This window comes from Sus scrofa, chromosome 3 (genome assembly GCF_054392235.1).
Source record: "Sus scrofa isolate SSC_HxYL_T2T_F1_AM1 chromosome 3, Sscrofa_HxYL_maternal_Yorkshire_Landrace_v2.0, whole genome shotgun sequence".
NCBI classification, from domain to species: domain Eukaryota; kingdom Metazoa; phylum Chordata; class Mammalia; order Artiodactyla; family Suidae; genus Sus; species Sus scrofa.
Genome location: NC_139385.1, coordinates 75,616,024 through 75,628,603, shown reverse-complemented (window position 1 = coordinate 75,628,603; position 12,580 = coordinate 75,616,024). Strand labels below are relative to the sequence as shown.

Sequence of the window (12,580 nt, the reverse complement as noted above, 5' to 3'; positions counted from 1 at the left end):
TCTTAATTCTGTAAATAAGTGTATATCAAGTGCTCACCACCAGTACTTATGTTGATGTTTATTTATTTTGGTAGAGAAAGTTAATTCTCTAACAGATTCCCTAGGTCTCATGGGAGCAATATTTTCTGAGTTCTTGCATGTTGATCACATTTGGTTTGTGGTTTATATCTCTGAAAGTCAGTTTTGCTGGTGATAAAATTCTTAGCTCACATCTTTCCTTGAGTATCTTCAATACAGTATTTTATTTTCTTTTGGCATAAAACTTTGCAGTTAAAAAGTCTGATGATCATATGATGATCTTTCCTTTATAAGTTATGTGTTCTATTCACCTAAATACATAAGAATCTGCCCCTTTTTTCTTTAGAATCCAGTTAATCTTGGTTGATGGTGTGGGTCACTCTTCTCAGGTATATGATATGTTCTTTCATATATATATATGTATATATATATATGTATATATATTTCTATGTGGAATATAGTTTTACATATATTTACATATAAATTTATATATTTATATATAGAATATAGTTTGTGCACATATTTAAATAATCATATTAAATAAATAATTATATAAATTATTATAGTGACAGAATAGCAATTTAATTTAATTTATTTTTAAATTTTTTATTTATGTATGTATTTATTGTCTTTTTGCCTTTTCTAGGGCCTCACCTTGGCATATGGAGGTTCCCAGGCCAGGGGTCTAGTTGGAGCTGTAGCCGCCGGCCTACGCCAGAGCCAAAGCAACACAGGATCCAAGCCACATCTACAACCTACACCACAGCTCATGGCAACACCAGATCCTTAACACACTGAGCAAGGCCAGAGATCAAACCTGCAACTTCATGGTTCCTAGTCGGATTTGTTAACCACTGAGCCACGATGGGAACTCCTAATTTAATTTAATTTAAATTTTATATATACACTCATAAAAGTTTTCAAAAGTTGTATTTCTTAGTATTCTTTCTGTTTTCTTGCTTCGATTTTATTTTTTAGGGGCCTCAGGTAACCATATATTGAATTTTATTTTTATTTTATTAAATGCTTTTCACTTTTCCTCAAATTTTTTTGTCTTTTGTCACTTTAGGGTTGTACCCATGGCTTATGGAGGTACCCAGGCTAGGGGTCGAATTGGGGCTGTAGCTGCCACATCCAAGCCGCATCTGCAACCTACACCATAGCTCATGGCAACACCGCTTAATCCACTGAGCAAGGTCAGGGATTGAACCCGCGTCCTCATGGATACTAGTCAAGTTGGTTACCACCAAGCCACGACTCCATCAAAAATTTTAAATCTCCTTTTAAAACATTTATTTTGCATTGAAATGTTTTTCTTCTTTTCTCATTTTATTTCTCTTGCAGCATTTGCTCTTGTGCTTATTCATTCTTGTTCAGTCTGCTTTTTCAAATGATTTTATTTATAACTCTCCTTTGGGTTTCATGACCTCATTCTATAATCTCTTCTTTTTCTAATTTATGTTGTTTTTTCATATCTTACATCATGTTTTAGTGTATTCTAATGTATTTGAAATAGTAGATTACAGCTTTAATTTGTTTTATGGGCCCTATCTTTCTGGCACGCTTTCAGTGTGTGTAGAGATGATATATTTTTCTTAAAATATTTGTATGTGAGTTTTGACCTTGATAATTTCAAGTTGTTCATTTTTATGTGAATGCAGTCTTCCTGAAGGCCTAGACAGAGGCTGGAAGAACAGAGAGCTCTTCTAGCTTCACAGAGCTCTCACTTAGGTTATTTTCGTGTGTTTTTTAAAAATACAGTGACGTGGAGCTCCCATTGTGGCTCAGTGAGTTCAGAACCCCACATAGTGTCCATGAAGATGTAGGTTCAATCCCCAGCCTCACTCAGTGGGTTAAAGATCCCATGTTGCCACAAGCTGAGGCGTAGGTGGAAGATGTGGCTCAGATCCCGCATTGCTATGGCTCGGGTGTAGGCCAGCAACCACAGCTCCAATTCAACCCCAGCTCAGGAACTTTTTCCTTACAAAAATAAAAAATAGCAATTAAAAAGAAAAATACAGTGGCTTGATTGCTGAGATAGCCCGGCTCTGACCATTGTCCCCACTTCATCTAGACTTTTCCTTTCTTCTATCTCTATTATCCCTATTGAGTTCAATTTTGATTACACTCCCAATAGTTCCTCTTTCATGTAGGTCTCTGTCCTGGAAGAGAGCCAAGCCAGGCCAGTTTCCAATATCCACCACACTGTCCCCTTCAGACATTCTCATAGCAGGCTGCTACTTGCCACCTATGGCTGAGGAAGGTTATTCAACTCATCCAAGTCTCATTTTCTTCATTTGAAAAACTTGTATAAGAGTAGTTCTTATCTTGTTGTGTTGTGGTGAATAAGTGATACAATATGTAAAAATCTTGGTTGAGCTTAGCTATCTGGCACATCAAGTATTCCTAGAATATATGAGCTGACCAATAAAAACCCTATTCCCAAGCAGAATTTTTTTTTTTATTCTTTTTAGGGCTGCACCTGCAGCATATGGAAGATCCCAGGCTAGAGGTCAAATCAGAGCTGCAGTCAAGCAGAACTTTAATACACTTTGTTAAATGAGTAACTAATCAATGTTCATTTACCATAGGCTTTGTTATACTTTATATGGTGAAATGTCCAACTCAATCCAGTGCTCAACCAAACTAAGTCACATATACACACATGCATACCTTATGGTAATTAGTGCAAAAAGGGACTGAGATTTGTGCAACGTTTTCCTTCTTCTGACCAATGATAAATGTGTATGTATCCCCCTATTAAAATATTTGCCTGCAATAGAAATATTTCCTAATTAGAAATATTTGTTTGGAAAATATACACATTGTTTACTATCTTCTCTTGTGTTTATTTGCATTGGGGGTTTTTTCTCCCTGTATACATTCTGCCAGTTATGAACAAAGCAGCACCGAGGTGTTCAGTTTCATTTCATTTCACGCAGTTGTCCTGCTTCCCATTTTAACAACATGGGAATGATGTGTAATTATGCATTGTTAGGAATTTGGGTATGTTTACTCTTACTTACCTTGAAGAATAATTATCAGTACTCCTTTGTGGAGCACACCAGCTATATCATCATAGCACCTGGACAGACACATTTTTGAGATTGTTAGATGTTTTTTCATGTTTCCATCTGCATCAAATATAAACAATGGATTTAGAAAGGACAGTAGAATGCAAAACAGTAAGTTTTAGGGGGTTTCAAAGCCCAGTTCTTCATCTAAAGTTCTCCTAACTTGCTGATTTTTTTTTTCTTTTTCTGGGGCTGTACCCGTGACATATGGAGGTTCCCCGGCTAAGGGTCCAGTTGGAGCCACAGCTGCTGGCCTACTTGAGAGCCACAGCAACACAGGATCCGAGTGGAGTCTGCGACCTATACCATAGCTCATGGCAACGCCAGATCCCCAACCCACTGAGTGAGGCCAAGGATCGAACCCTCAACCTCATGGTTCCTAGTTGGATTCATTAACCACTGAGCCACTATGGAGACTCCCTAACTTGCTGATTGATGCCTACATTTTTCCTTTTTTCAAAGAGCCTACATTATTTATTTATTTATTTATCTGGATGTATCCATGGCAAGTTCCCAGGCCAGGGACTGAATCTACAACAGCACATCAGTAACCCTCAGCAGTGACAGTGCTGGATCCTTAAGTTCCTGAGCCACCAGAGAACTCCAAAAGCCTGAGTTCTTGAACTGGATCAGGATTCAAAACCTGAAGGTAGACAGTTGGTCAATGAAGGATGAGACAAGGGGAGCCTATACAGCACTGAGCTATAGGTCATGTGATAACTTTCAAGTTGATATATAATCCAGTTACTTCAGAACCAGCCATCAGTCATGTCTTTTTGTTTTCCTGTTATATGAGAAGAACTAGGAAAATTAAAAAGTTGAAACATTGTTTCCTTGGATAATGAAAGCTAGGACTCTTCCTTTCTTTCCTTCTTTCCTTCCTTCCTTCCTTTCTTTCTTTCTTTCTTTCTTTCTTTCTCTCTTTCCTTCTTTCTTTCTCTCTTTCCTTCTTTCTTTCGTTCTTTCTCTCTTTCTTTCTTTCTTTCTTTCTATCTCTCTCTCTTTCCTTCTTTCTTTCTTTCTTTCTTTCTTTCTTTCTTTCTTTCTTTCTTTCTCTCTTTCTTTCTTTTTCTTTACTTTCCCACTGTACAGCAAGGGGATCAAGTTATCCTTACATGTATACATTACAATTACATTTTTTCCCCCACCCTTTCTTCTGTTGCAACATGAGTATCTAGACATAGTTCTCAATGCTACTCAGCAGGATCTCCTTGTAAATCTATTCTAAGTTGTGTCTGATAAGCGAAGCTCCCGATCCCTCCCACTCCCTCCCCCTCCCATCAGGCAGCCACAAGTCTTTTCTCCAAGTCCATGATTTTCTCTTCTGAGGAGATGTTCATTTGTGCTGGATATTAGATTCCAGTTATAAATGATATCATATGGTATTTGTCTATGTCTTTCTGGCTCATTTCACTCAGTATGAGATTCTCAAGTTCCATCTTTCTTTCTTTCTTTCTTTCTTCTGGCCACACTTGCAGCAGGAAGAAGTTCCCAGGCCAGGAGTCAAACCTGTGCCACAGCAGTGACCTGAGCCACTGCAATGACAATACCAGATCCTTAACCCACTAGGCCACCAGGGTACTCCTTGAGCTGGGACTTTAAAAGAACTATTCCAAGGAAGTGATTTAATGCATATTGCTAAATGAGTAATACACTCAGATAGACAGTTGCTCTATTCCTTAACTGTGTGTGTTTTTGTTTTTGTTTTTACTGTAGCTTCGGAAAGCAGTAATGGATCACATATCTGATTCTTTCTTGGAAACCAACGTCCCTTTGCTGGTTCTCATTGAGGCTGCAAAAAGTGGGAATGAGAAGGAAGTGAAGGAATATGCCCAGGTTTTCCGCGAGCATGCCAACAAGCTGGTGGAGGTAAGTCAGGAGAGACCTGAGACTGGAATTTATCAATGGGTTTAATCTCTACACATGGCTCTTGGAATTTCAACAGACTGTCCTCCCATGGGTTTCCTGGATCTTTCTTCTATTTTCTGATGACTCTGTCTTGGAAAAAAAAAAACAGGTTATTAGCAATCTCTTCCCTCTCTATCTCATGACTCTTAGCATGTTGTGAAACATGTCAGCTAATTTTCCTGAACCATAAGAAGAGTCACAGAGACACAGTATAAGGGACATTCCAAAGTGCCAAGACAAGCTTTGATTGGAGGAAGTAGAAGTAAAACTGCCAAATGTCTATTTAGGTCTTTTGCCCATTTTTTCATTGTTTGTTGTTGTTGTTGTTGTTTGTTGAGTTGTGAGTTGTAGAGAACAGACTTGTAGTTGCCAAGGGGGAGGGAAGAGAGAGTGGGATAGACAGGGAGTTTGGGGTTGGTAGATGCAAACTATTACATTTAGAATGGATGTGCAAAGATGTCCTTCTATACAGCACAGGGGACTATATCCAATGTCTTGGGCTAGACCATGATGGAAGGAAGTATGAGAAAGTATATATACACACACATACATGCATGGGTCACTGTGCTGTACAGCAGAAATTGGTACAACATTGTAAATCAACTATACATTAATAAAAATAAATAACTTTTAGAAACCTCAAAAAAAAAAAGAAAAAAAAAAGCCTGCCAAATGGAGATTTCAACACTGTTCTGTTTTCTTTCCCCTCATCCCCATTACCACTCCACCCACCTAAACCCAGATTAGCTGGCTACATTATGAACCTGTAAAAAAAACAGTCCCTCCCTCCTTAAAAGATATGTCTGGACTCCTGGGGAAGGATCTTGGGGCAGTAGTAGTAGGAGTATAAGTGCAGGCTCCTAAGTCTATTCTCTGTGTTAGAGAAATCTGTGGGAGTTACTTTAAAAATGCAAAATTGCACTGTGTAAAATTGAGAAAATTATTGTTCAAGGGAAACAAAATGAAAGTGAATTGATAACTAGACTGCCCAAACCTAGGAGCTGGAAACCAAACAGCTTGACAGAGGTTGGATTGAGTGATGTGGGGCTAAATAGAAAATCAAGATGTTGAAGAGGAAATGTGTGTGCTACAGAAAAAGAGTCCGGGGTGGGGGGGCAAGGATCCTGGCAGATTTAGACAATAGTTATCAGGACTTAGAAAGAAAAACAAAAATAACAACAAAACTCTGGTATATCCCCACTTTAACTCAAAATAAAATAAAATTACTCCAAACCACACACAACTTAAATCCAAGCTAAAAGTTATGTAAGTTTATTTTTGTTTCCTTTGGATGGCAAATTAAATTCTGAACAAGTTCATCACATATGAAATGCTCTTCATTTTTCCTGCAGCAAGTGATGGGGTTGTGCTCCAGTTTAATCGTGCCCTAAGCATTTTGCTTGGTCACCTCTTTGGTTAATCCAGCGCTGCTATTGCCTCTGGGTCTGAACATCCAATCACAGAAAGTCCTACATCAAGCCCAGAGGAGGCTCTTGGTCTTCTAGGACATAGCCACTGCTCATGACAGCAGTCAAGGTGAACATGCAAAAGCTGAAGCTACCATAAGGAAACCCTTGAACTTCCTGCCATAGTTCCAGTATTTTGAAGTGATATCATAAAATATGGTTATACTTAACAACATCAAGGCAATCTTTTCTGGCTCTGTCCCCACATATGGGGCAAAGACCTCATCACCCCTCACATTCCACCCACAAATTTTAAAATTTGGCCACAATTCCAAATTGACCATTGAGGAATCCAGAGCCTTTCCAGGGTTGACCTTGGAAGTTCCTGGCCACTTCCACATTTTGAGAAAGAGCAGGTGAAGAAGGAGTGGGATAGGGGGACAATGGAAGAAAGAGGAAAAAAGAAAGTCTCCTGAACGGGTGCCACAAAAGTTTTAAACATTCATATATAATAAAATTATTTACATATAGTTTTTGGCCAAGCTTGCAGCATTCGGAAGTTTCTGGGCCAGGGATCAAAACCCTGCAGGGACAACACCAGACCCTTAATCATTAGGCCACCAAGGAACTCCTAAAATGACAATATTAACATACAGATACATCATGACATAAATATAATCACAATACCTACGTGATAATTGCAGAATTTATAGAGAACATGAAGTATTGGTGTGTTATGGATGAAGAAAGGGACATGAATTTAGTGTGTTTGAAAGTTGTCTACTTTCAGTTCTGTCAGAGTCTTTTTGTATTTCTGTGTGTAGCCTCATTCGCACACAGTATTTGAAGTTCAGACTTGATGCTCTGGGTAAATGTGAGGCCAGGGCCGAGTAGCCCTCTTATCTGCTCTTGCTCCTCTCTCCCGTGGTAGACCTGGACACCAACCACTTACCCTCATCCTCTCCGTAGGTTTCCAACCATAGGCTGGAATGGGAATCCGTAGGCTGTATGGGAATCCAGCCACTCTGGGTGATTCTTGATCTTTAACTTTGCCAAAAGCAGAAGGCTTGAATTATTCAGACCCCTCATTTCAGAAATTTCTGATGTGCTCCCCTTCATTGTTCCTTTCCTTACCCCTGCACAGTCACTTTAGCCACATGCCCAGGAATTGCAAGGGCTAAGGTGTGCACTGGTCTCTGCTTGATCAGAGGTGAACTAGAATTGAAAACATTTCTGTAGCTTCTGTACTTCAAACAAGTTCTTCATTGCCAATCCATACATGTAAGAAAACTTGAGTGCTGGGCTAAGAGTCACCCTTTGTCCAATTTGCAAGTGTCTTCATGGACTTGGGCACTTTTCTGTAATGTGAAAAATTTGGTTGATGTATTGATTTTATATCCATTGACCTTGATAAATTCACTTACTAATGCCAAATTTGGACTGGATCCTTTAGGAGTTTCTATGTACGCAATCATGTTGTAACTTATGACAGTTGCATTTCTTCTTTTCCAACATTTATATCTCGATTTTTTTCCTCACATTATTGCACTAGTCAGACCTTCAGTTCAATATTGTGTTAATATGTATTTTTGTTACTTGTAGATCTCAGCAAGAAACTTTTACTACTAATTATATTGTTCTAGATTTCTTGCAGATACTTTTATTGGATTAATTTTAAGTTGTCTTCTATTACTCTTTTACACAGTTTTTTAAAAAATCATGACTACCTCTAGAATTGTATCCAACAAGTTTTCTGTACCTTTTGAGGCAATTGTATGATTTTTGTCTCCTTTATTCTCCTTTGGAGGTATCAAAACTAGGCTTCCCCTCAAAAAATGAGTAGGAAACTAGTTCTTCTTTCTATTTTATGGAAGTGAATGAATCTGTAAGATTGGTATTATATATTTTTTAAATATTTGGAGGATTTCATTGAACCAGCAATCTGAGCTTGAGTATTTATTTGAGGAAGTATTTAAAAGTTACAGACTCATTTTTTTAAAAAAAACCGTAAGACTACTTAAATTTTCTGTTTCTTTTTGGGTCAGCTTTGGTGAGTGATATTCTAGGAGTATGTTATTTTCATTTAATCTTCAAAGTTTTTGGCATAAAACTGTCTTTTTTTTTTAATGTGTGAGGATCTACTCTACTCTTTCTTTCCTTCATTCCTCATATGGCTAATTAGTGAATTCTTTCTTTTTTCTATTAGTTTCGTAAGAGGTTTATCAATTTAAAAATTTCTTCTAAAACAGCTTTCACCTTTGTAGATTTTGGTTTTTTTTTTTAATTTTATTCATGCTTCTATCTTTTATGCTTTCTTCTGGTATAACTTACAGTTCTTTTTCTAACTTTTTGAAATGGATAATCATATCATTGATTTTTAGCCCTTCTTATTTTAGTAATATATGCATTACAGCTATAAATTTCTCCCTAAGCTAAGCTTATGCCTGGTTATTTTCTACTGACCTAATTTTTAGCTCACTCATCCCATCTCCATCTGTGTCCAATATGCTTGAAACTGATCTGAGTTCAATTTTTTTTTTAAAGAATTTCTAGTCGATGCTTTTTTTCTTTTTAATTGATTCCAGTTCTTTGGTATAATTCACTATAAGGCCATTTCCTTTAAAAATACATTAATTAGAGTTATTTTAAAAATGCAACTCAAAGAACTCACATTTGGATCAATTTTGTTTCTGTCTTGTGGCTGCCCCACAGGGGACAACTTTCCCCTGCCACCCCAAATCAGGGATTTCAAGATTGGTGATGTAACAACAGCCACCACGAGGGTAAGAACAGCTTCATTACTCACATAATGGGACTTTATAGTGAGAACAGAGCAGGTGCACAAGCCAGTCCAGAGTGGCTTCAGTAAAGAGCAGAACAAGTGGTTTTGGTATTTATCAGGCTGTGGGGGGTGGCATTTGAAATGTTTCAACTTCCCTACTGACACCAAAAATATATGGACTTTCCTACCAATTTGCCCAGTTCTGGAACAAGAGGGATAAGTGGGTCTTAAACATTCAGAATGGAGTGGGACAATGATAATTCACCTTTGATGTTTGACTGGTGACTGGAATGTACTATGTTTCATTTAATTGAATTTGTACTTAAGCAATTATGGAGCCTTATGGAGCTTTCAAAATAGAGACTATTACAGTGTATGTTTTTATTATTTATGTATTTATTTATTTTAAGGTTACACCCATGGCATATGAAAGTTCCCAGGCTAGGGGTCCCTTTGGAGCTACAGCTGCTGGCCTATGCCATAGCCACAGCAACACCAGATCCAAGCTGTGCCTGTGACCTACACCGTAATTCATGGAAATGTCAGATCCTTAAACCACTGAACAAGGCCAGGGATCAAACTCGTATCCTCATGGATACTAGTTGGGTTCATTACTGCTGAGCCACAATGGAAACTCCTATTTTTATTTATTTATTTATTTGTTTATTTTTAGAACATCAAGTACTTTTTGACTGAATGGCTAACATTCTTATAAGAAAATATAGAGGGTCTATTATTCAGGCTGCTATAATAAAGTATCACAAGCTAGGTGGCCTGTAAACAACAGAAATATATTTCTCAGAGTTCTGAAGGTTAGGATGTCATAATTTCTGGTGAAGGCCCGCTTCCTGGTTCACAGCTGGTACCTTCTCACCTTGTTCTCACTTGGTGGAAGGGGAGAGGGATCTCTGTGGGATCCCTTTTATAAGAAAGGTAACCCAACTCAGAAGGACTCCATTGCCATGATTTAAGAAGCTCCTAAGACCTCACCTCCTAACACCATCACATTGGGCATGTGGACTTCAGTGTATGCATTTGGGAGGACATGAACAATCAAATTGCAGCAGTCTGGATAAAGTTTTCTCCGTCCAGGGAGAATTCATCCCATCCTCTGAAGGGCAGCAGAGAGGCAAACCATCTCAATCCAGTCAAAGACTTGAGACTTTAGTGACTAGTTCGCAGTTCCCTAAGGTTTAGGCTGCCTTTCCTTTACCCTCATCCTATGGGATTGTCTTCTCAAGGCTAACAGAGAATTTCATGTATTATTCAGTATCTTGCCTCCCCTGTGAAGCATTTATTCCAATTTTTGTTTTCCCACCATCATGAGCTGGGACTCAACTTTGATGTGCTTTTTGCTTTCAGTTTGCTTCTTGATGGTTGCTCTTTATAACTTAATAGACAAAACTGTGGGAGAACACTTGTGATAAAGTGCCAGCCTTTTTTTTTTTTTTTTTTTTTTTGCTTTTTAGGGCCACACTCTCAGGATATGAAAGTTCCCAGGCTAGGGGTCAAATTGGAGCTATAGCTGCCAGCCTATGCCACAGCCAGTGGTATCTGAGCCATGTCTGTGACCTACACCACAGCTCATGGCAATGCTGGATCCTTATCCCACTGAGTGAGGCCATGGATCTAACCAGAAACCTTGTGGTTACAAGTTGTATTCATTTCTGCTGTGCCACAACGGGAATACTCTAAAGTGCCAGTCTTTGAGTCTCCCTCTCTATGGGACCTCAGTTCGGAGCCCTTGCTCCCTTGGCTGTCCTGAGTGCCTGTTTTTTCTTCCCTAACCCCATGAGACTGCTGGAAATTCTAAAGAATTATCTTCCTCTCAGCAGCTCCCTTCTTCCTGTCGTTTCACTTTCTTTTTCCACATGAAGAATTAGCAAACCCCTGGGAGGAAAAGTGAAATGCAGAAAGTTGGGCCTTCCTCAATGAGCATCTCTCTCTCTTTTTTTAATAACCATACCTGCAGCATATGGAAGATCCTGGGCTAGGGTCAAATTGGAGCTGCAGCTGCTGGTCTATACCACAGCCACAGCAACACCGGATCCCAGATACATCTGCAACCTATGCTGCAGTTTGCAGCACTGTTGGATCCTTAACCCACTGAGTGGGGCCAGGGATCAAACCCCAATCCCCATAGATACCAGTCTGGTTATTAACCTGCTGAGCCACAATGGGGACTCCAGGGCATCTCTTTTTAATCTTGTCTAATAAGTTGACTACTTTGGCCACTGTCCCATGCGTTAAAACAAAAAAAAATTTTTTTTTTGGCCATACTTGTGGCATTTGGAAGTTTCCAGGCCAGGGGTCAAACCACAGCAGTGACAACACCAGGTTCTTAACTGCTAGGCCACCAGGAAACTCCTAAAACAAATTCTTTTTATTCTGCATTTCTCAGCAGGAAAGTGGGTCATTTACTGTCTACTCTTTCATGATTAGAAGTGGAAATCCCCAAGAGAGCTGGTTTTGATAAGTTTGTGGGGTGTTTATGCTGGCTGTTAATATTTTTCAGTCAGAAATGTCTTTATTTGATGGAATACCGTATCTCAAATAAATCCACAATCAATAAAATCAGTTCTGACTGAATGGAAAGAATGAGCTCGGTGCCTTGCCCACTTCCTGCAGTTCCTTCACTCACAGCTTCCTCCTTCTACCAGACACAGACTCACAATCCTTCCAGGACACATCTGTTCCCCATCCGGGAACCTTGATGGATCTCTAAGTTGCCATGAATGTAAATCATATAGGAATTATATGGCAGATCAGTTTGAATGAGGAGTACATGAGTACACGAAGTTATCAATCTATAAATCAATGATGGCAGTTTTAGTCCTTTGACTATTGTTTCATTATAGTATATTCAACTTTCAATTTTTTTTCTCCTGTGTTTATGTGCCATTTTTCTCCCAGTTTGGTGTTTGCTTTTCAGAGATTAATGTGATAAAGTGAGAGCAAAGTATCACAAACTGTTATACAGTGTTATAGTCCCTGGAAAATCCTCAACAAGGATAGTTTCAGTGCAAATCAAATATTAGCAAAATTTAAATAGGAAAAACTAATTTGGACTTTCATAATTGCCTTAAAAAGTGAAACTTTGAGGGTTTTTTCCCCCCTCCACAATGGTTGTAACATTTAATAAAGACTAGGTGAACTTGGAGTTCCTGTAGTGGCTCAGTGGAAATGACTCCGACTAGTATCCATGAGGATGCAGGTTCAATCCCAGTTCTGTGGGTTAAGGATTTGGCATTGCCCTGAGCTGCAGTGTAGGTCGTAGATGCGGCTCAGATACCATGTTGCTGTGGCTGTGTGACTTAGGCCAGCAGCTGCAGCTCCGATTCAGCCCTTAGCCTGGGAACCCCCATGTGCCACAGGTGTGGCTGTAAAAAGAA

At 38.9% G+C, this 12,580-nt stretch overlaps 1 protein-coding gene across 12 annotated transcripts in view; it reads left to right on the top strand.

Annotated features, from left to right (window-relative positions):
* CTNNA2 (catenin alpha 2) overlaps window positions 1–12,580 on the top strand; it is a 1,217,074-nt gene that overhangs the window by 961,575 nt on the left and 242,919 nt on the right. For all 12 annotated transcript variants that reach the window (XM_021088202.2, XM_021088201.2, XM_021088200.2 and 9 more), the window contains one exon: window positions 4,809–4,961. In XM_021088202.2, coding sequence (XP_020943861.1) covers window positions 4,809–4,961 — 153 coding nt within the window. The remainder of the gene's footprint in view (window positions 1–4,808; window positions 4,962–12,580) is intronic.